Genomic DNA, 24,039 nt, shown 5'->3' with positions numbered 1-24,039 from the left:
AACATTGGTATGAGATTTTCCTGGCTAGCGTCCAGGTGAGTAAGAAATTTAGAGATTAAAGGAAGAAAACAAAAGACATGGGGAGCTAGGATTCTTTTCTTCTTGTCTCTAACATCTAACACTTTTGCTAAAGCAGCAATACACTGGGATCATGTATCTTGAACTGGTCAGGGTTACAGGAACTCTTCATAGAGCTCAGGACTAACTGCAAAGTCCTTAAAGCCGCTTTGTGAATGGTCATTTCCATCGTTTAATGGCCTTGGAATCACTTACGAATGGTTTCCTATTTCGAATGCTTTTGCCTGAGTTGAACGGTGAGAAAAATGTCCCTCATTCCAAAAGTCTTGGAATCGTGCGTTTTCCTTTTGCTCTGCGAAAAGGTTATGCTCTTGTAGCGACTGTGGTCCAGTCTACAACAGTAACTCCTGTCTCTGGGTACAACCTGGTTCCTGCCTGCCTTGTCCACTCAACTCTCCATCTGGGTGAAAATGGGACCCTTTACTTTCCTCGGCTTGCTGACATGGATGCAAGCAGAAGGTTAGGGTGACAGATGGGTGCAGAGAGCAATGGGGATGATGTCAAAACAAAGCTGCCATTTTCAGTATGAGCACAGGTTGTTCCCCAAGCCTCACACGTGTGGGTTTCAGGTTGATCCAGGCAATAAACAAGGATCTCTAATACAGAGTGCTTTGGTGAGAATAATAGTGCTAGAAACTTGGACAAAATGCTTCCCTTCTGATTCTTTGCTAAATAAGACACTGGGGCTCCAATGAAATAGAAATACTTTATGTTTTTCATTTTGGTCTTATTTCTAAGTAATATCTCAATTTCAATTTATAAAGAAAATTCTCCAAGCCCAGCATCAGTATTTTCAAACTCTGCATCGTTTTTCTAGTAGGATTCAATTTCACTCAAACCAGTCCTCATTGTGAAGCACCTGCCATCTGCTAGGTGCTATGCAGTGTTGCTGGGGCTACAGGGATGGCTGTGGTGGATTCCTGCACCTCTGGAGCGGGACTTTGGATCCATTCGTCCACACTCGTTCACCAATTCTCTTGTTTCTGGGGTACTCATTTTTGAACCTTGCTTCCATAGGCTCAGGGAGCTTGTGGTAAGGGCCAGGCTGAGCTTAGGAAAGAAAGGGAGTTGTCACCTTAGCCACATCAAGATTTCTAACCATCTTTATGAATCTTAAAAGTCCAGCATGTCTTGGGCGTGGGATCGGTACTATTGCTAACTCACTCATAGGACTGTGTTTCAAAAGGACAATTAACATCTGTCAGACAGGAGCATCTCCTTGTGTCAATCGTAAGATCCTTTTGGGCCCCACCCACCCATCTCCATTCCTGAGCTGTGGCTGCTGCTGCCATACACCTGAATTTCAATAATTAAGGGGAACCAAAGAGGAGATGGGAGCCAGAAAAACGTCACAGGTGAGACCTGTGTTAACACCATTCTGGACAAGCATTCTCTTCCATTCCTTTTCATTCTAAGGAGTGGCGCCTCCAAACTTGGCATTCAGCTGGTACAATTTTGAGGGAGCTTGGTGGCTCCGGACTTGAGGGACCCACCCAGTGTCCATCCATGTCCACTCTGTCGTTTCTAGCACCGTTGGAACTCTGTCTGGGAGAACAATATAGCTTCTGTTTGTCCAGGGCTTTTAAAAATCACCTGGTGCTAATGCCGCGGGACAAGTTTCTCTGATGAGTTACCTCTGTTTTCTTAGGGCTCTGGGAGGCAGGTTTCTAGCCATCAATTCAGGCTCTTGCGCCTGATTCAGTCTGGAAAAGGTGAGCGGGCTGTGTGAATTTTAGAGACTGCCCCCTTCCCTCCCTCCTTGCTTGCTGCCTTCTTTCCCTCCCTCCCTCCCTCTCTCCCTGCCCCCCCTCCTGCCTTCCTCCCTTTCTCTCCTTTCTTCTCCCCCACTCTCCATTCTAAGCAAGCCGGCTGAGAACTCCGTGTCCTCCACTTCAAAGGGCCAGTTGTCTTATTTTGATGTGGGCAGATTGAGAAGTAGGCTTTGAAAAGTAGGCTTTTTTTGTTTAATCTTTTCTCCTGGGATAGCTTTCAGAGCAATATATCCAAGTGTCAGTGAGGGGGTTCTGAGGAGCACGGATTCCCAGACTCTCAGCAGGATCATTCTCTAACAGAAATATAAAAGTGAAATATTAAAAACCCTGGAACGTGAACTCCATCTGCAGAGTAGCCGGTGTCTTGCCTGTTCGCACCATGGGAAAAAAAAGATCTTGAAAAAAGAGGGAGGAGAGAAAAAGTGCTTTGAGTAAGAGGTTTACAGGTTTAGTAGAGCATAGTAACACCCCCTCAAAGAAGTGGGTGTTGCTGTGTGACCCCCCAAAACGCTCCTGCTTTGACTCTGCCGCCAAACACTCAGCCTCCCTGGCAACACACCCCCTTTTCACACGCGAACCGAGGCGCCCCTGATTGGCTCAACAATAAACCGGTCACACTTGCTAAAGGGCTGCCATCTTTCACACAATTAGCCAAGACACATTAATCAAACTGGCGGGGAACTGGGGCTGAGCTGGCCGCCTCCGTGGGGGAAGGGAGAAGTGCCAGCGGCGACGCCTAAGAGAGGCCACAGGAAGCCAGAGGGAATTCTACCATCAGGGAGCCAGCAGAGGTTCGAGTCCCAGTTGCTGCCATGACTGAGATGTGGCCTAGAAGACCCTCGAAGCTCAGAGCACACCCGATGTTCATCTTAGGCTAAAATGTGCTAAGACCATGGTGTGAATTTCAACGATGGACTCCCATGGGCAGTTTTAGAAAATTCCTGCAGCTTTCTTAGCTCCCCCTTCCACGCCCAAGAAAAGGCACTTGGGAGTCACAGTCATTCCCCTTTTGTGCCCCCAGCACTGCGGAGGGGCCAGGTGGTCCGCGGATCTGCCATGCCGTGCAGGGTGGGGCTCACTCTGAGCAAACAGGAAGAACACACGCATGTTTCCGAAGTAGGGAAGGAGGCAGAGTCAATTAAGAGAAAGTCCTTACTGGCAACGTACTGTTGTTGAACGAAGTCTTTGAAGGACACTAGCCATAGTTCATTTTGAGAAGGAAACACGTCAACACGAGTATTTTCATCATCACGTTTTCTGGCTTTTCCAATGAATTCCCTTTGGACAGATTTTTCCCAGTGGCAATAAGGTCGGACCTTAGAGACCGGCTCGCTACAGAATCGTGTAAGGCTTTGAAGAGCATCAGCTAAATATTTAGACATTTCCCGGCTAACGCGAACGCCCAGGCGCTGTCTCATTAGACGCAAAGATCCCGTGATAAAGAGAGACTTTCCTGCTGCCCACATGATTGCAGCCCAGTTGTGGTTTGTAACGTGTCATTGATTGTTTCATCCGACTCCTCTGGCTCCCCTGAAAGGGCCTGTCGCGGCTCTGTTTGCTTCCTTAAACACGGTTTTTGAAAGCGCTCACGCTGTGTGAGCTCAAATCCTAGCATTAATGTACTGCTGAGTTCATTTCACCACACTCAAAAGCGCTGAGTTTAAATCCCTCTCAATTCCATTGGAGGCACCCGAAGACTTTATCCTGCCCCACTAATGGTTCCAAGTTTACATCTAGATACTGGGGGTCAAGGACGGGAGAGGATTTAGAAATAGCAGTGCATGACATTAGTCAATGCATTTGCCAAATTGGCAATTAGTGTTCTTGATGTGCACGCAAAGCATTTTGTTCCTGTTCTTTGATGCTTGTTCCCAGAGAGAAGGGAAGAGAGTCCTTCGAGGCCTTCAAACTTTTTAAAGAAATATCTGCGGAAAATCATGCCTGATTTGTGACAGGAGCTCAGCGGCGCGGAGGCTTCTGGGGTTATCCTGGTCCCTTCCCTCCCAAGAAAGAACACCGCACGCGGGAAGTTCTTCCACTGGAAGAACGCAGCGGAGCTCAAAAGGCAGGAAAGTGGTAGAAAAAGCCCGGTGGGGACCACAATCAGCTGTCCTATTAAGGGACACAGATCCTGGCCATGCCCGGCTCTTTTTCCGCGTGCCTGCCGTCCCCGCTTCTGGCCACCAGGTGGAAGCAGGCAATAACAGGGATGCAACGCCGGCATCAGCCAGCCAGGCCGCCTCTCTCTGCCAAGGGCTTGTTTGGACTTTAAATCCAGCGTGAGCGCTTCCTGCCTCTGACACCCTCTGTGGGACAGGGGGTGATCAAAATCCCCAAAAGGGCTGGGTGGCTTTGTACTCGAAGGGTTCTGATCCAAGTCTCGGTGCGTTTGCTGGGAACACGATCTGAGCTCATCAGGCCCACGGCGCCAGGTTCTTCAGCGAGGGCGCTATTCCGCGGTGGGAACCTAGTGGGGAAGAGAGTAAGCCCGGCCCTGACCGCGGGCGGAACCTCTCTACGGAATGGCACGTGCAAGCGCCCTGTTGCCATCTGGGGGCACTTGGAGAAGTTCCTTTTTTCTGGAGACTTTTCTCCCAGGCTCACGAAGAGGCGATGCCTCATTGCAAAGCTCGCTCTCCTTCCACTGGGGCTGTGTCCCTCTGTTTATCTTGCAGGGCAGTGCCGAGAAAGAAAGAGAGAAAGAAAGAGAGAAAGAGAGAAAGAGAGAAAGAGAGAGAGAGAGAGAGAGAGAGAGAGAAAGAAAACCATGGAACAGCATCTGCCACAGTGCCCGGCTTTCAGTAGGCGCTCAATAAAAGCTGGCTCCTGTTCTGTTTTCTGCATCTGTAGATGCCCTGTTGCTCAGGGACAAGTGTGCGAGAACTGACGCTCTCCCCATGTCTTCACTTGTAGCCCCTCTAGAAGCCTTGGCCTCTTTCTAGCTGTCGGGCACATCTCCAGGGGCCAGAATTCACTTTGGTTTGTGCTCGCTTGGGCCTCTGTGGTGCCTGAACTCCCATGTGGTAAGAGCCGACCTCAGCCCTATGACACTGATCTCAGTCAGCATGAGCGCCTGTTAGGGCTGTCTGTCTGGCAAAGGGTCCATGCTGCCCTCAGCACCTGCACCTCTACAAGATGGCCACCCATGCTGTGCCCACGCCCCTAACCTGTGTCATCTACGTGCCACCTAGTGGGCACCCAGCAAGGGCTCCGAAATCTCAGGCAGCATGAATGTTCCCGTTGTTCATTGCTCCAAACGTGGGGAAGTGGGAGGAAGGCTGGAGTTTTCTGCAGAGTAAACCCAACCACGTCTGGTGCCTTTAGCATTTCACACATGCCCCCTAACCGGCGCATTAGTGGGTGCTCAGTGGATGTTTGTGAAGTAAATCAATGACTGGGAATTAGACACCGGGGTTCCACTTCCAGCTGCAGCCTCTAAGAGTAATAACTCTGCTTCCGACTGCTTTGCTAAGAAAGAATCTGTAAAGAGTTATTCACCTTATTCCTGGGTAATAGTAACTACTGTTTATCAGCCACCACTATGCATTAGGCATTTTACATGCATTAAGTTACATTGATTCCCAAAGCCCTAGCAGAAAGAGGCACCCATGAGAGAGCTGAGGCTTTTAGAGGTGTGCATCACGCCTAGGGTCACCCAGCCAGGAAGCGGCCGCCCAGAACATCCAGGCCTTTTAGACTCCAAGGTGAAGTTCACCACAGTATTCCGCGTGACCTCAACAACCAAAGGGCAACCGTATTGATTTGGTCGTTAAAACAATGCCCTAGACTGGAGACCAGCTAAGAACATTTTTCTAAGTCTAGTTCCAAATGACCCTGTTCTCGGATCTGTGAGCTTGGCGCCATGTTCCTGGAACGCAATGTGAGTGGAGTCCCCACCCTGGGACCCCAGCGGCCCTCCCTCGCCACAGCTAATGAAGCCACTGGCGCTCACCAAATCTCTGAAGCCCGGCTGGGCTCATTACCGTCTCGCTTCTGGAGTGCAGCCGAAGGCTCCCGGGGAGTTACTATTAACATCTTTATTAACCCGTCCCCCACATCAGTCAGTGAAATTAATTTAGATACACAGCCCACTTTGATCTTCATTAATAGTTTCTTCTAGTTTCTACATTTATTTTTAGTTTCCTTATCTTTAATTTATTTGGTGGCAATTATTAGTTTTTAATTGAGGGGGAGTAGATGATCTTAATTAAGATTAGGAAAATTGCAAGTGAGTGAAAGCAGGTATAAAATATTTTTAAAGTCAAATGCTGCTCATATGTATAATTTTTACTTATCAATTTAAAAAACAAATTTTTTAAATGTTAAAAGTAGTAAAGCAAAACCTTGCTATATTCTTTCCAAGTTCAAGAAGAAAAGAAGCCTAGTGGTGCTGAGTGTCATGGAACTGGCTTCAAGCAGAGGCTCTTTCCCTGTCTTCACAGCCAGCGCCTTGCACGATCAACCTCTGTAAGACGTAGAGTAGGGCACAGAAACGGGCTATCTGCAGTAACTGACATTTTCCCCCCATTTTGTTTAAAAAGGCAGAGAGTCAGAGACGGAGATCTTTCATCTGCCTTCTCACGTCCCCAGATGCCCACAACAGTCAGTGCTGGGTCAGACCAAAGCCAGGAACCCAAAACTTAATCCAGGTCTCCCACATGGGTGGCCGGGACCCAAGTATGTGAGCCACCATCTGCTGCCTCTGGGGTGCACAGTAGAGAAAGCTGGAGTTAGAATCGGGACCCAAACCAGGCACTCTGACATGCAATGCGAGGATCCCACGCAGGGAATTTCAGGGTGGATTTGAGTGGAGGAGACATTAGCTACTTGCAGTGCTAATGTTATTAGAAGAAGATGACTAGAGGAAGATGGTTTTCTCCAGATGAGCAAGAGAGGGACTTCTCAGAGACAAGAACTAGACCCAGAAGGGCAGGAAAGCAAGGACCCAGCCACGCGCCCCTCAGCCACAGGGACGCAGTCTGAGAAAGGCATCTGAGAACATCACACAGTGAACTTACCCAGGTGGTGCAGGTCACTCGCTCGACGTGGCTTCTCCATGCCACCAAGAGACATGGGAGACACAGACGTACGAGGCTGCTGCTGGCTTGCCATGGCACACTGTGTTTTGTTTTGTTTTTGTTTTTGTTTTTTTAAAGATTTATTTATGGGCCGGCGCCGCAGCTCACTTGGCTAATCCTCCGCCTGCAGCGCCGGCACCCTGGGTTCTAGTCCCGGTTGGGGCGCCGGTTCTGTCCTGGTTGCTCCTCTTCCAGTCCAGCTCTCTGCTGTGGCCCAGGAAAGCAGTGGAGGATGGCCCAAGTGCTTGGGCCCTGCACCCGCATGGGAGACCAGGAGGAAGCACCTAGCTCCTGGCTTCGGATCAGTGCAGCGCGCCGGCCTTAGCGGCCATTTGTGGGGTGAACCAACGGAAGGAAGACCTTTAAAAAAAGATTTATTTATGTATTTGAAAGGCAGAGTTGTTACAGAGAGGCAGAGGGAGAGGGAGAGAGAGAGGAGAGAGAGGTCTTCCATCCGCTGGTTCACTCCTCAGATGGCTGCAATGGCTAGAGCTGAGCTGATCCAAAGCCAGGAGCCAGGAGCTTCTTCCAGGTCTCCCACGTGGGTACAGAGGCCCAAGGCTTTGGGTCATCCTCTACTGCTTTCCCATGCTATAGCAGAGAACTGGATGGGAAGTGGAGCAGCTGGGTCTTGAACCAGCACCCATATGGGATACCAACACTGCAAGTAGCGGCTTTACCCACTACGCCACAACAGCAACCCCATGGAACACTGTTTTATAGTCAACTTTCTTTTTCAAGCAGAAGTACGGTCTAAAATAAGTGATGTAGAGTATAGTAGAATACATAAACCAGTAACATAGTCACTTATTATCAAGTATCCTGTATTGTGTGTGCTATACTTTCATATGACTGGCAGCATGGTAAGTCACCACAAACATAAATAGTACATTGCACTGTGATGTTTGGACTACTATGACGTCATTAGGCCACAGGAAGTTTTCAGCTCCATTTTCATCTTGTTGGGCTGCTGTTATAATCAATCCATCGTGGACTGAAACTTCACTAAACATCACATAGCTGGATCTGATAATATACAAAGCAGATGAATTGCTCAAGTTAATTGGAATGTTGCCTTTGTGCTGGGCCACATATCGAGATTAACTAGAGGTAGAAAGGTAGAAATGGGGACCAGATTGGGAAGTGCCTGGTGATCATCTTAATGATTTGGACTTCGACCTATAAGCACAGAGAGGGCATTGGATGCTTTTTACCAGGGCATGAGATGACAGAGTTTAGTTTTATAAAAAGTTGCTGGAAGACTCCATGTAGAATTGGGTTGATGGTAGATGAGACCAGAGCAAAGTGGCAATGCTTTAGAAGACAAATCGCAAGTCTCCAGCAGTACAGTGGCAAGGGATAAGGAGAGAAGAGGACACATCTACAAAGCATATAGGAGGTGGTCAGTGGGAGGCGTGACTGCTTGGATCTGAGCTGGGGGCAGAAACCTATCTCTGATGGGTGGGAGCATGATAGAGCTATTGACTGCCTTAGGCAATAAAGGGAGAAAGTAGTGAGGACCCAGAAGGTTTCAACATTGTGAGGTTAAGATACCTTCAGGACCACCAAATGGAGATATCTGAAAATCAGTGAGAAATGCAAGCCTGTAATTACAAGAGGACAATCCAGAAATACACAATTGGAAGTCATCTGCTTAAAGAGGTATTTAAAGCTCCAAGTGTGAATTCAATTGCCCAGGGGGCAGTGCTCAGAGAAAGGAGAGAAGGCCAGGATGGAACCCCACACTGAAGAGCCGGGAAGAGGAAAAGGAGCCTTTGGAAACGGAAAAGGACTAAAGAGGACAAGGAAATCATAATAAATAATAATACCATGGAAACCCCACCATAAGCTCGCTGGGGGAGAGCCAGGTACCATGTCTGTGTATTCTCATTGTGGAGCCCAACAACTGCATGTGGTAGCCCTTCCATACAGAAGGAACTTCAAGAAGTTCATGGAATAGTGGAGTTTTAACAGAAGTTAATTTTGATGTGAAACATTTTTAGAACTCATGCAGTTTTTTCATGACATGCTTTTTGCGTGAACATTTTGATGGCCCCATGTATGTGTAAAGACTGCAGGGGAGGGCAGATGTCAAATGATGCATCACTGACTGTGATAACTGCGGAAAAGCATGATCAGGCTATGGCTCGAAGGTCATTTGTTGCAGCGGAGACATTCACCGTGGTACTGGCCCTGAGAAAGGCGACTCCTGACTGCGCCCAATCCTTCCACCTGCCCTTCCTGACACAGACCTTAGGAACAGGATCCAGGGGATGGGGTATTTTCTCAGAAGCCACAGAAACTATGAGTTGCAGCACCAAACTCAATGTCAAGGAGTATCCTTGGTGAGAGCATCATCTCATAGAGTCCCAGTAACTCAAGGAAGGATCTAAAGCCCGGCAAAGGTGCTTAGCCAAAGACGAAGGGAGCTTCTGTGTCAGCTCCCTGAAGAGTGGAGCCAGCAGCAGGGAGGGATGAGTGTGTGTGTGTGTGTGTGTGGGTGTGTGTGTGTGTGTTTAGGGTAGGGGTGAGGTGCAGGTGGGTGAAACAGAGCTACAGGTTTGTTAGTTACTGCTTGAGATAGCAAAATAAGGCCAGCAACATTATCAACTATTTAACCATATGGTATCTCAAGAATGTATTGTATTCAGGAAATTCCAGAGATGTAGTTCATAGACCACACCATAAGATAACCTTAGGGTGCTCGTGGCAAGTCTATAGTAACTAGAAAATGTTTTACCTTGAGCTAAGACTCCAAATGGTCCCAGGGATGTTTTATCAATCAATCAACAAATCTCTGTTGACTAAGGTTACCATACTTGAGTCCATTGTGAAATGAGCTTTCTAAATCCTTTCTGGAAAAGGGACTGCTTTTCACTGCGACAGCAATCATCCTTCATTTCATCCCACTTAGTTTGGAAATTAAAATGTTCTGCTTCTTTACTTTTTTGCAACTTCCATGGCTTTTCCTGCCTTGAATTCCAATTGAACGCAAACGAGAGAGCTCTTTTCAAGAGAGCTGCAGAAGGAGGAGATGGAGAAAAATCTGGTGTAATAATTTACTATTATCGTTGGAAGGAGAAGGGAAACAAGCTACCTCCAGACCTATTATTTTTAGAGGCTATTAAGGCCAGAGGAGCAGACTCCTCTTGAAATGGCGCTGTGTAAAATGCCTGTCTGTTTGTGGATCATTCTCGCATTGATCGCTTGCAGCTTAACTACTGGGAAAAATCAATGGGAGAGAGACAAGGTCATTCAGCGTCAGGTTATCTGCATCAGAGCGGGAGGGTGGCCACAGACAAGCACTGGGCTCGGGCTCAGCTTCCTAGCAGCTCCCTGGTGGACCCTGAACACATCAACCCCTCGATCCCGCTCATGGAGCTACAGAATAGACATGGGGGTGGGGAGAGTCAGCACAAATCTGTCCCGAGTTCAGGAGGTAGTTACTCCCGGGTCCTGGTAGAATTTAGGAGAATAGAGTCCTCTCGCTTTGTCCTGCTTGCTCCTTCACACCCTCGAGCGGCATATTAAGCACGTGACAGACACCGCGTTCTACAATGTTCATGTGCACTGATGAATGGAAATCTCACTGCAACCTCACGGGAGGAAATGAGCCTCTGGGACGTGTGCGTGTCGCTGGTGAGGGCCGAGCCTGCCCTCGCGCTGGGCCGGCAGCCCCTCTGCTAATCTTAGCTCCTCCCTGGAAACATCTGGAGACCATTAAAGACAAAATAACCGCACCACAGCTAACCAGCGCCTGGACCCTCCCCAGCAGCAGGGGGGCGGAGCCAGGATGGCCTGGCTTGTGGAGTCCCCGAGGTGAGGTTCATGAGCAGTTCTGCCATGGTTAGACCATGCCACCTGTCTAAAATGAGGGAAGAAGTGGGCCAGCGCCATGGCTCACTTGGTTAATCCTCCACCTGCGGCACCGGCATCTCATATGGGCGCCAGGTTCTAGTCCCGGTTACTCCTCTTCCAGCCCAGGTCTCTGCTGTGGCCCGGGAAGGCAGTGGAGGATGGCCCAAGTATTTGGGCCCTGCACCCACATGGGAGACCAGGAGGAAGCACCTGGCTCCTGGCTTCGGATCGGCACAGCGCCAGCCATAGCGGCGCTCTACCTGTCAAATAAAAAACAACAACAACAAAAAAGTATAAAATGAGGGAAGAAGAAGAAGAAAAGGCCGGAGACCAACATTCACGGAGCCCTCTCCAATGCGACCTGCCGCACCTTACCCAATCGTCCCAACGACGGGAGCACTGATGCCCATTTTACAGACTTGGAAACTTGCTCAGTTACTTAACCAGAGAGGTGAAGCAATTTCCCTCAAGTCCTCGAGTTCGTAAGAGGCAGAAAGGAAATCAGTCTGAGTCTGTGTTTCTGTTTCCACGCCGAACAGCAAGGAAACACACCTCTTGCCAAGGATCCAGAAGAAATCAAACCAGGCTTATCCGAACAGGAGCTCAGAGCAAGTTAGAATTTCAGTAGAGGGAGATCCTTGTAGAAGGCTCCCGAGGACAGCCACAAGGCAGAAATCTGGGAGAGCAGGGAGAGAACCATGGCATATGGGCAACGGAAAGAGGCAGGAAAAAGAGACAACGAGGAAAGACGTGGATTATCCTTGCTGTGCTGGGTCTCTCAGCCCTGTGCTGCAGGAACTGTAATGTTAGCCCCCTTCTGCAGACGGAAAAAGTGAGTCCCAGTTAAAAGCTAAGCAACACCTTCAGGTCACACCGCTGCTACAAGCGGCAGGGCAGGGACTCAAACTCCAGGTCCGGGGTTCAGCCCTGCTGTTTACACTGCCCGTCACTTTTCAAAGGAACACAAAGAGGAAGGAAAGGCAAACTGGGTTTATTTTGGTTAATGCTCAGAGCAGTCACTTACGATCCTTGCCTCACTGAGCTCTTTCGGCATCCTAGTGGGGAGACCCGGACCTGCAGCCTAGGTTGAGGACCTGAGGGCAGACAGGATCGGTGTAGCTTGCTTTGAGCCTCAGCAGCACAGTCAGTCGGCAGACCCTCACATGTGCCCATTTAGCTAACTCCTGACGCGGGCTCCATCCTGATGCGGGCTCCAGGACAGCATGGAGGTACAGGTAGTAGTGAAAGGCCAGGGGCAGGCATTTAGCCCAGTGGTTACAATGCCACATCCTCGATCAAGGTAGCTGAGTTTGATTCCTGGCTCCGGCTCCTGACTCAGCTTCCTGTTAGCGCAGACCCTGGGAGGCAGCAGTGATAGCGCAAGCCACCCACGTGGATGGCGTAACCAGCTCCAGGCTTCAGCTCTGACCAGCCCTCGCTGTTTTAGGCATTTAGGGAGTAGAATAGCTGTTAGTGCTTCTCTCTCTCTCTCTCTCTCTCTCTCTCTCATAATGTTAATTTTGACAAAATACTCATGGCCAAAAAAGAAGCAAACAAAAAACCCACAGCACATAGAGCTCTAAGAAGGAAAAAGAGAAGACAAGAAAGGGTTGAAATAGACTTCATTATGTTGATTGGAAATTGCAAAATGACAGAATGAGGAAATATCCTAATTTTGCTTGGTCAGGGAAGAACTGTAAACAGGCAGCAGAAAGGGACTTTGGAAATAAACATGTTAAACAAATGCCCGCTTCTTATCTTTACGGACTATTTTGAATTCAGCCAAAATCATACTGCACGGAAACTAAATAGCTTGTATATACAAGTGCTTCCCTTAATACCCACCTGGGACTCTAAAGTGCCAGCCGAGTGGTCCACACTTGATTGCATCTGACCTTGAAAACCCAGCTTAAATCGCCTTCTTTGATCACTGCTTTCACCCTACAACTCTTGGTACTATAAATTCAATTCTTAATTGAACTGACTTTTGAAATTCCAAAGGAATCCAGTCGTCCCTCGCTAGGCACAGGGGATCCATTCCAGGCTCGGCCTCCATGGATAGCAAAACCCACAGATGCTCAAGTCTCTTAGATAAGCACCGTCATCTTTGCATATGTATAACCTACGCACATCTTCCCGGATCATTTAAATCATCTCTAGACTACTTAGAAGACGTAATACGACGCAAATCGCTGCTTTGTGTATTCTTTAGGGAATGATGGAAACAAGCCCCGAGGCAGGTATTTTCCCAAATACTTGTATTTTCCATCCACGGTTGGTTAAATCCCTGAACACAGAACCTAGGGATTAGGAACTGATGGCAAGGGCTGGTTACATATGCCTTTTATTCATATAATAAAGTTGTGTGAAAACAGGCATAGAAGCAGAAAGCGTGGTTACCCATTTGCACTGCCACTATGCTCTGAGGATCTCCCAAGTCTTTCTATGCACAACCCAACACGAATGTCTGTATTCTCCAAATAAGCTTTTGCCCAACTATGACTAAGTTCTTCGTTGTGATACACAGTCTTGGTTTATCCTATTTGTATAGGAGCTGGGAGGAGAGATCTCTAAGACCAAAGCAATTACATCATTCCAGACCTAAGACAAATACCAGCCAGCAATATCATTTTACGTGAGAGCTGAACTGCTCTCTGAGAGTGGAGTGGGAAAGACGGGGGATTGGTGAGGAGCAGCATCAGCGGCCATCCTCCACAGCCCCTCCCGAGGCCTTGCCTAGAGAAAGCATTCAATCCGTGAATGAGAAATTGTTCCCTTTCAGAGTCGGTGCAGTTGGGGTTAAACAGTGGGTTAAATACTGTCAATGCCAGGGATAATAGAAACACATGTACCCAAGTGTAAATGTTATAGAGTGCGCCCAAGAAAATTCTAACTTCTATTATCACCCACTTTGGATTATTCCAACCAGGATTCATTCCCGTTTTTATTTCATGTGGCATAAAACGAGCCCCTCCCCTTCCACTGGTCTGAGTCTCTGAGACACTGTGGCATGACTTCATGCCTGCATGTCTGCTTTGTTCTCCCAAATGAATTGTAAAGTCGGCAAGGGAGGGAGATTTCTTTTACATTCTCCCCAGCACTTAGTTCATGCTCCGCACTGTATGTGTTAAATAAATGTTGACTCTTCTGAATAGGAGGTGGTCTTCAAAAAGTTCATGGAAAAAGGCATAGTAGGAAAAAAAATTGTGCCTGGATTTCAATTTATTTTTTGCACCAAGATAAATTTAGCTCTTGAATTTTGCTTTTCTGCAAACTTTTAGAAGTACCTTTATTATCAGTTTGCCGGGGTTGCACTTGCCAAGTCCCACCGAACGTATGGCCTGGCAGTTCTGGAAGCTGGGCGGGCTGAAATGGAGGCGTGTGCAGAATTGAATCTTCTGAGGGCTGCGGGCAGCATCTCTCCTTGGCTTGCAGATGGCTCCCACCTCTGTGTGTTCACATCCTCTTCCCTTGTCAGGACGAGGCCAGTCGACCTGGGCCACCCGCACGACTTCATCTTAACCCATCCCGTCTGCAATGAGCCCATTTCCATAGACACTTTCAAAGTATTTGGAGTTAGGGCTTCAACATGAGTGTTTATGGAAGGTGTGGGGGTGGGGGTGGGGGTGGGGGAGGGAGCACACAGTTCAGCCCATAATGGTTACCTAAACCCACGCCATTCAGATGCCAGAACTTGGGAGATGTGGCCTTGGAAGGCATTCATTAGCCCACGTGCTGCCTAATGCATGTTTGTTTCTTCATGTGCATTTCCAGAATGGTTCCACCTGCCGAAGCCTCAGAGCCTTCAGAACGTCTGTGACAGGTGGGCATCGCTTTGGAAAGTCACCCTTAAGCAGGCTGGAGGGTCATCTCCCTGCACAGCAGCCCCTGAGCCCCTCGAAGTGGGAAGACGCCCCCGCCAAAGCCAGCACCCCTGGGAGTGAGTCTGTTCTGTCTTTCCCTAGGAACCATTTCACTTGCAGTGAGTTTGGTCATTAAAATTGCTGTGTGCCCCTCCGCCACGGCCCAGGCCCTGAGAACCAGGGTGCACTGGCCTGCGAGCAAACCTAGTGGGTTTATTCTTCTCTGACACAGAGAAACCAAATAACCTCATTGAGTGGCCCTTGGAGGGGGACTTGATTCATGGAGGTCATGCTTTCCCAGGCCCTCTCTACCCAGTCTCGGCTCAGACCAGGGCAGACTTTTATTACCAGCTTTCAACAAATCCCTAGTTTTCTTTTGCAGAGTAAAACAGATAATAGAGACATTCCGGGAATAGCTAGCTAACTAAGCTGTGCCAGGCAACGTCGGGGCCCAGAAGAGCGGCACTGTTTTCGGACAGTGACCAATTACAATAACCAGTATTATTTGATCTGAGAGTAATTAGCCGAGGCTCTGTTCTTTTTGCTTCAGTGAGGAGGCAAAAAGGGCAGTGGGGAAAACATCAGAGACAGGAGAAACGAGCTCAAATGTCAAAGCAAAACACACTCTCGCAGGTGGGGAGGGGACGGTGAGGGGGGAGGGGCTGCCCCCGCCCGGATCCCGGCTGAGCACGTGACCGCCATCCTCGCCTGGAAGTGTGGTGGCGGTGGCCTCCCCTGTCCCCCTGCTCACGCGCTCTAAAAGGCTTCCACGTCGTGCAGTGAGCACCAGGGCGCACACAGTGAAGCACGTGGGGGCTCGTGGAACTCTGGACAACCAAAGGCCTTTTGACCCAGAGGGACCTGCGGTAACCGGTAACCGGAATTCGCCATTATTTGGAGTCAGGTGCCCGGGAACAGCTCTTTACCATTTCAGCCACAATGGGCAAACTGCTTGCCAGCCGTGGCTCACTGATGCTGAGCTGGAGAGATCTGGACTTCAGCACGTCTCTGGCTTTCTTTCCTTTTGCTCTTGGCTTCCAAAATCAATGGTAACTCCAAACCTGCAAACCACAGTTACACCTGCTGCTGCTGCTGTTGCTGCTGTCCCGTGGCTCTGCCCCCAGCCCTTCCTTCCAGAGCTGAGCGGGACTTGAACTCTCTGAATATCCCCATGACACTCATCACCTCGACCCATTCCCTTGCTCCTGGCAATTTCTACTTGCCTTTGTTCACACTTTTGGCTTCTCTCAGTTCAAGTCTTCAAAGCAAAGAGTCACGTCTAGAGCGAGCCACAGGTGGCTACTTAAATTATTTTAAGTTCAATTTAAAATGCGGTTGGTCAGTTGCACTAGCCGCATTCTGAGGGCTCCTTAGCCATGTGTGAGCGTGGCTACCATATTGGATGGAGCAGACATCGGAATAGTTCTATCACGGGAAATGATGTTAGACGGTGCTAGCCTAGGTTAAAAATGCTAAGCCCTGTGGAAAGGACTAGCATTAGGTGGGAGGTGTACTGTGTGCCCAGCAAATGGCTGCATATAAGAGAATGATTACCTTTAAAAAAAATAAAACAGACTTGCGCATCTTCCACTGCTTTCCCAGGTCACGGCAGAGAGCTGGATTGGAAGTGGAGGGGCTGGGTCTCGAACCAGCACCCATGTGGGATGCTAGCACTGCAGGTGGCGGCTATACCCACCACGCCACAGCGCCAGCCCCACATGTTTACCTTTAATCCTTCCAAATGATGTGCCTGTGCCAAAGAGAACTAAGGCTCAGAGTCGTTCACCAGCATCCTCAGGGTTGTCCAGCTAAGCTAGCAGCGGAGACAGGCCTCGCCTGATCCTCGGGTCTCTGAGTGAATGAGCCACAAGTGTGGGGGACTGAGAGCAGCCGGGGTGTCCCTGGCTTTCCTCCCCGATTCCTACAGAGCAGCAGTGGAACCGTGCACAGGCCCGGGAGCAGTTCTCAGGGCCTCGAGACAGCTGTGACGGTGACCTCTTCACCGTGGACCCAATAAGTACACACTCAGGGTTTAGATGGACGAACTGTAGGACAGCTTATCCAGGGCGTTTCTTCCTGGGGCCGGATGTGCAGCCGCCTCTGGGTATCTAACTGCACAGATGCGAAGCTCCTTGTAGAAAAAAAGTCTGTACATTTCAGTATAGATGCAATTTTTTTGTTGTTCAAGATTGATTTCCTATCCACAGTGGGTTGAGTCCCAGCTGCAGAACGGGCAGATACAGAGGGATGCCTTCTCGTGGGCGTCTACTTTACGGCCACATCCTAAACTGAGAGCATTGAAAAGTATGCATTCTATCCCTGCCCTTTTCTTCTTTCTAGGGGAAAAAAAAATCAGAACTCTGTCTCGCTCACGGTGGCAGCCTCATTCTGCGCCACAAAGACCAGTGGCAGCACGGGGAGTGGGAGAGCTGGCTTGTGTTAAGAAATTCAAACGGTTGTCTCAGACCCCTGAGCGCCTGAGATCTGAGATGTGTTGGGAGTTGGGTTGGTAGACTGTGTTTCGTGCAGTCACAGAGCCTGATTTTCCTTTTAGCCTTACTGTTTGTATTTTCATCCTGAATTTTTAAAAATTACATAGAGAGGTCCCAGCACCCAACACACCTTTTAGACTCACTGCCCAATTTTAAGCCTTCTAGTGACTTTTATAAGCCACGTGGCCTGTGGCAGGTCAGGCCGGCTGCAGTGGAGTGGACACGGGCTGGGCCACTCGCAGAAATGGAGATGGCTATGACTCTCTAGAGAAGAGTGTCAATCAAATTCTTGAACCACGCTGTTAACCCTTCAACTGAGGGGTTTTCAATTCTAAGAATCTATCCTGAAGAAATCGCGGCACGTGTACACCAAGAGTTCTCTTTGAGGGCATTTGGCACCGTGTGATTCGAGTAGTACTCCTCTCCCCGCAACAAGGAGACAGCTCAGAAAAGGCCCAAGTATCCCAGTGTGATACAGTCATGAAGACAGCACCCTAAGAGTTACCGAGTCGCAGGAAGATGATCCAGTCGAGTGGAAAATGTAAGCTATGATAGCATACAGCTTGATCCCTTTTTCCTAAGAAACAACAAAAAAAGTAATCTGCATCAAAGTAACGGACTAAAGAGAAAAGTGAATCCCAAAATGATAGTGATTGTCTTTGAGCAAAGGGGGTCCTCCCCGCGTGTGGGATACAATTTTCCGAGTGTTCTGCAAGGCATACGTATTATGTTGGCGATGGAACTCGTATCTCTCCTTGAAATGCAGCTAGAAAGAAAGGTTCGTCCCAGGAGTCTCTGCCTTTCCCACCCTCTCGCTGCTTGGGTGGGAGGGCTCTCCTCACCGCCAGACACTGCTGGCGAGCTCAGGAGTGAACCTCGCGAGGCTTGCGGTGTTAACGCGTGGCCTCTGTGGACAGGTGCTGGGAGGCAAATTCACTTGCACGGCTTACAAGGAAGGGGGTGCCCCTAGTACCTCCATCAGCTTCCCCAGACCCCTGCGTAAGCACGAACTAAGGGAAAACAAGGTCACGTTGCGGCTCCCGATCCTCATCAGCGAGTGGTTCTAAGCCACAGTTACAGCGGCCAAGTGGCCTGAGAGAAGACGTAGATGATTGGGGTGGCGATGGCCGACAGCCACGCTGCCCCCCACCACCTCCTCCCCACTCCCCGCAAAGCCCAGAAATTCCTAGTTAACCAGAAAGTCTGTGAGGCTGCACAAAGTGGATTTGAGCTCCAGTTTGGGCACACGTCCCCTCCCCCACCCTCCTGCCCAATAGTGTGGATGGAGCAGCTATGGTTTTTTTCCCATGAGATTTTCCCAGCCTTCTCCCTCCAACCACTCCCCACCCCCCCACACACACCCTGCTTCCTGGGCCTGCAAATACCTGGACCGGGAGCCCTGGCTGCAAGATACACCTGCCAGCCCTTCATCAGCTCATAAGCAGCCCTATACCCAGCTCCCTCGCTCCCCTAACTGACCTGGCAATCTATGAGGGCTGGGGATTTACACATTTCTTCTCCGACCTGGCTAGGAAGCCAAGGTAGCTATCTGTCTGCACAAGCAGTTTTATGTCATGGGAAATAGGCACCAGAAAGTTTCTTATGCAAATCACATGCAAATCTTAAGCAAATCGCAACTCTCCCAGCATCCCTGCACCCTGGCACCTGGAAGGCAAAGCGTACCTGCTCTTCCCTGCTCTGTGTTGGGGTATTTGACGCTAAGTCAGCCCATCTATTTGCGCTTGACTGGGGATCTGCTGAGGTGTTTCCTGGCCGGGCAACCTAATTCTGAATGGCAGACATGAGGCCTGTGGTTGCTTTCCAGGATCCACATCATCCTGTCTCTTGCGGCTTGCACTTGTAACCCTCTCTGCGGGCTGTGCACATGGGGTGGCCTGAAATGATTGGCAAGACTTTCAAACACTTGCTGAGTAAATAGGGAACAGGAAGACCCGCGGGCCTGCAGGCTACCCCGCCCCCTCACCCTCCCCAGTGTCACCCACACCTGCCCCTCCCTGCCTCTTAGTCCCAGGCCAGCTGAGGAGCCTTCATTCTCTCTGCTGAGCATTCTCTTCCCCGCCACCACCCCTCTTCCTGCCGAGCACCTCAGATTTCTGCAGGCAACGCCTGTCCCCAAAGCTTCAGCTTTCAGCTCAAATGCCACTTCCTCAAGGAAGCCTTCCCTGACTGCCTCCTTCCATCCCAGAGCTGTGTGGGTTCTGACTGCTGTAACACAGTACCTTAGCCTGGGCCAGGCCATGTACCAGCAAGCCTGGAGGCCTGGAGACTGAGAAGTCCTGGGTGACGGAGCGATCCGTGAGTGCAGCAGCAGACTCCGGCTCTGGGCTGGCTGTGTCTGCCGCACAGATGGCCCCCATCTTGGGCTGTCCTCACATGGCGGGAGGGGCCAGAGGGCACCCTCCAGCGTCTTTCAGAAAAGGCGCTCATGCTATTCACGAGGGCCCCACCTCTGAGGGCTCACCCCGATCCTAGCGCGGGCCTGATTGTGTCCACCACCCTCCCCACCTTTGGAGGGCCTGGCTTTGTGGCTGGATCGTGTAGTGAGGGCTGCCGGGATACAGCCTTGCTGGGCGTCTCCCAGAGCCAGCGTCAGTCACCGAGTCGTGCATTCAACATCAGATCACCCTGAGGACTTGTCCCCCCGGGACTTGGGTACTTCATTCTCTCTCTCTCTCTCTCTCTCTCTCTCTCTCTCTCTCTCTCTCCCCTCTGCACTGAGGAAGCCAGTTGGCTAACAATTGTCGGGAGCTGAGCTTCAGCATCCCTCCCCCCCCCCAGGCGTCATCCCCTAGAACCGCCTCTCTTCGCCTCCCCCCTCCAGGATCCTCCACGTGCTGTCCCCAGCCTGGGACAAGCTGTCCACCTGGCTTTTCCCTGGTCAGAGCTGCTGCGAGTATAGATTGCTGTGTCTGTACTGATCGTTCTGCGCCCTTGATGTGTGCAGGGTGCCCAGAGATAGGGTGGAGGGCGGGGATGCTGAGATTTTGCCCACCTCCTTTTAGTCCCAGGGTGGGGGACAGGGAAGACGTTCAGTATGGGGCTCCTTTTCCCGCCGCTGTCCACTTGCGCCATCCCGAGAAAATGCGCCTTGAAACATCCTTCTAAGCTGCCATAGCCTCTGCTTTCTGGGTTTGCCCCTTGATTTCTGAGAGGAAGGGCGGCTGCTGGAGAAACCCTCTTTTGCTTTGCCACTTTTGCAGGTTGGGCGGGGCTCCGGAAGCGGAAGACCTGGCCTCCCAGATGCTGAAGGGTTTTCCGAGAGCCCGCGTCTCTGCCCAGGAAGCACTTGGGCACGATTACTTCAGTGCGCTGCCATCCCAGCTGTACCAGCTTCCTGATGGTGAGTGGTGCGGGGTGTGTGTGTGTGTGTGTGTGTGTGTACATCTGGGCGTGCACCTGTCTACCTGTACCTATGTGTAACGTCTTGGCATCCTAAGTGATTTCTCTTTCTCAACACCAGAACATCCATAGAATCTGCCCCCAGAAATGAAGTTGAAGATGATTTCCGCTCCTCTCCCCGCCCGGAGGGGGACAACAACCTCTTGCCTGAGGTTCAGATGAGAACTAGAACTCCAGAGCACTGGTAGGGAGGGGGTCAGGACCCTCTTGCAAGGCAGCAAACTTTGCCCGTAGCCCCACTTCCATGGAGAGCCTGGAGCAGATCAAAGTCGCCTCCTCCAAGCTGTTTACTTTAGCCAGCGTCTGCCAGGGCAAGCCAAACCAAAGCTTTTCACAAGCCCCTTCTCTCTTTCCATCCAGAGTAAGCTGATAGGCGACATGGATATGTCACGAGAGGAGAGCTGGGCCTTCCTGCTGGGTAACACGATGCTGCAGAAGGAAGTGCCGGCGTGGGGCGCTGGGGGCAGGGCAGCGTCCTCCCAGGCTGGCCGTCCACGGGGAAACCCAAGTTACCCTGCCCCTGCCCGGGGATGCGCCACCGCCTGGGCTGGAGGTCGCCCTCCGGATCTGCCGTCTGCCGAGCGGCCACCACGTGGTGGGCGCTCTCCTCGCGTTTCTGAGATCACGGCCAGGAAGGATTCTGCGGAGGATGTGGGCAGTGGCTGACCCGGAGCGGGCGTGGGAGCCGTGGGCCACCGTAGCTGGGGTTTCTTTGAAAACATCCAGCGGTCCATTGAGAACAGTCTGAGGGAGTCCTAAAGCCGGAGCAGAGGAAGGCGAGAAGGAGGGAGAGGGCGCTGAGATGGGAGGCGGCCAGGCAGCGGGGAGGGAGCGCCCGGGGGCCAGCTGGGTGAAGAGGGAGGCAGACTGAGGGCTCCTGCAGCGCAGCTGGGCTCTGTCCACATCGCTGTCCTGTCTGCGTTCGAAGCTCCAAGTCTGGGACTCGTGGAGGTATTTTATTATTATTTGAGTGAGTCATTTAAGATCTCCAAAAATAACCATAATCATACAACTGAGGTTAATGTCTTACTTAACCCGCTATGAAGAGCCAGTCATTAGAATTTATTAAGTTGCCATTAAGTGTCAAGAACACATGAAGTGCTATAAAAAGTTGAGGAAAACAAGAGCCTTGGCCTTGGCCTCAAGGATCTCATGAAGTGGGCGGGGAAGAGGCCGAGGGAGAGGCGACAGGGCACCCGTGTGCACACATTCGCACAAATCATATCTAAGCAGCCCGCATCCGAGTGGGGTGGGCGGCACGTGTCCAGCGCGCCCGTGTGCAGGGGCTAGAGTCGTGCCAGCGAGATGGATTAGGCTGCAGGTGACTCTGAAACGCGCTCTGCAAGGAGAGAGGGGCAGAGCGTGGCGTGGGGCTGGAACACACGGCTCAGCAGGCCGCGTGGTGAGCCTCTGCCCGCACGGCAGCCCCAGCGCCCCCTCCCCTCCCCTCCAGTCCCACTGCCCTCTCTCTGAGTTGCTGAGGCTGTCCGCTTTCTTCTCTCTGGCTCGGGACTTCTTTTACCACTTCATACAAGTGTCCACGCTTGGGTATCCACGTGCGCGCGTGCGCACGCACACACACACACACACACATCCTTCTTTCCACTTAAAGAAACTTCTCCCATCAGCCCTCCTCCAGGCTCTATTATTCCGCAACCTGAGAGCTGCTACAGAGCCTCCAACTTTCCCCGGGGCCCCAGCTTTGCCTGACAAAGGGTAATTAGGAAGAAAATCACTGTCCAAACTGATGTGTGCTGAGAAACGGGTGGGAAGCAAAGCCACCAACAGAGGGGGCCTGGTTGGGTGTGTGCGTGTATGTGTGTGGATGGGCTTGTGTGTGTGTGTACCTGTGTGTGTGTGTCTCTGTGTATGCACGCGCGCGTGAGAGCGAGAACCATCTGTATTCCTTCTCTGTTCACGCAGCCACAGAGCCCAAATCTACTTTGACACTTTTAGAAAAATGAAAAGATGGAATCTTACAGGAGCCTGCCTGCGCTGGGGGGGAGCTGAGGAGTGCTCACAGCAGGGGGGGAGTTGACTTTTCTTTATACATATAGGGGTTTTTCCATGCAGAGTTTAAATTATGCCTGATAAAAGGAGTTTCGTGGATGTTTCAGTTCTTTCAAATTCTCCTGGCTTCCTCCCAATTAAATGAGGTTTGTCAAAGCCACAGGGCTCTGCTGCTGCTGCCTCGGCGGACAAGCACTTCCTGCAGCGACATCTCGAATCCCTGAGGGAGAAGATGAAAGGGCCGGTGCCAAGAGACAGGGGCGGGCGGGCGGCGGATGAGATGTTTGTGTGCGTGTGTGTATGTGTGTGTGTGTGTGTGGCTGCGTGTTAGCGTGTGTACACACACACACGTGTGTGCATGTGTGTGGTGGTGGGGTGTAGAAATGCAGATAGGGACAGGTTCATAGGACATGGATGAGCAGATAGGAAAAGCAAAGCTACCAGCAAAATTGGAAAGAAAATTAGGGGAAGAGAGAGAGAAGCTGCTAGGGCCAGTTTGTACACCTTCATGACAGCGGTCCTCACCAAGGGCCCATGCTGTACTCAGGGAGGCATTATTTGAATGGCAGAATTAGAGAGAGAAAGATATTCCCATCTGCTGGGGCTGGACGAAGTCAAAGCCAGGAGCCAGGAGCCTCCTCCTGGTCTCCCACGTGTGCAGGGGCCCAAGCACTTGGACCATCCTTTCTTAGACACATGGGCAGGGAAGCAGAGCAACCAGGACTCAAACTGGTGCCTACCTGGGATGCCAGCATCATGGCAGCAGCTTTATCAACAATGCTAGCTGCAGTGAGCATTTTTCTTTTTTTTTTTTTTTATTTTAGATTTGTTTTATTTATTTGAAAGAGTTTCAGAAAGAGGGACACACACACACACACACACACACATACATCTTCCATCCACTGGTTCACTCCCCAGATGACTGCAACAGCCAGGACCAGGCCAAGCCAAAGCCAGGTCTCCTGTGAGAGTGGCAGGGCCCAAGCACTTAGGTCATCTGTTGCTGCTGCTGCTGCTGCTTTCCCAGGCACATTAGCAGGGAGCTGGATCGGAAGTGGAGCCGCCAGGACTGGAATGGGATGGGTGTGTTGCAGGTGGTGGCTTAACCCGCTGTGCCACCATCCTGGCCCCTACTCAATGAGCAACATCTTGGGAGTCTCCTGTGCATACAGAGAGCACGTGCCAGGATCCCAGTTCCCGGCTGCAGAGACACAGATCCCCATCCCTGCGGTGGGCTGCCCTGGGGGTGAGAATTGTACAAAAAAATAAGACACGTTCTTGCGGGTGATTCGTAAGGAGAGTTTCCCCGTTTCCCCCATCATAGCCATGGGGGAGATTTTTGCACCCTGGTCGCATTTCAGTACGAAATCATTTAGGGGCTTATATTTACATCATTTTATTATTCTGGCTGCAGGATAACAGAGTTGTCACTTTAAAATATATTCCATTTCCCCTTTGATCTGGAAGA

The 24,039-nt window shown here is 50.6% G+C and overlaps 1 protein-coding gene across 6 annotated transcripts in view; it reads left to right on the top strand.

Annotated features, from left to right (window-relative positions):
* CDK15 (cyclin dependent kinase 15) overlaps window positions 1-24,039 on the top strand; it is a 105,638-nt gene that overhangs the window by 68,485 nt on the left and 13,114 nt on the right. For all 6 annotated transcript variants that reach the window (XM_051849286.2, XM_070070379.1, XM_051849288.2 and 3 more), the window contains exons 11-12: window positions 14,561-14,609; window positions 20,363-20,502. In XM_051849286.2, the coding sequence (XP_051705246.2) occupies window positions 14,561-14,609; window positions 20,363-20,502 (189 nt within the window). The remainder of the gene's footprint in view (window positions 1-14,560; window positions 14,610-20,362; window positions 20,503-24,039) is intronic.

Source organism: Oryctolagus cuniculus, chromosome 3, assembly GCF_964237555.1.
Source record: "Oryctolagus cuniculus chromosome 3, mOryCun1.1, whole genome shotgun sequence".
Classification (NCBI taxonomy): domain Eukaryota; kingdom Metazoa; phylum Chordata; class Mammalia; order Lagomorpha; family Leporidae; genus Oryctolagus; species Oryctolagus cuniculus.
The sequence above is the reverse complement of the archived record's forward strand: the minus strand, read 5'-3'. Positions and strand labels throughout refer to the sequence as shown.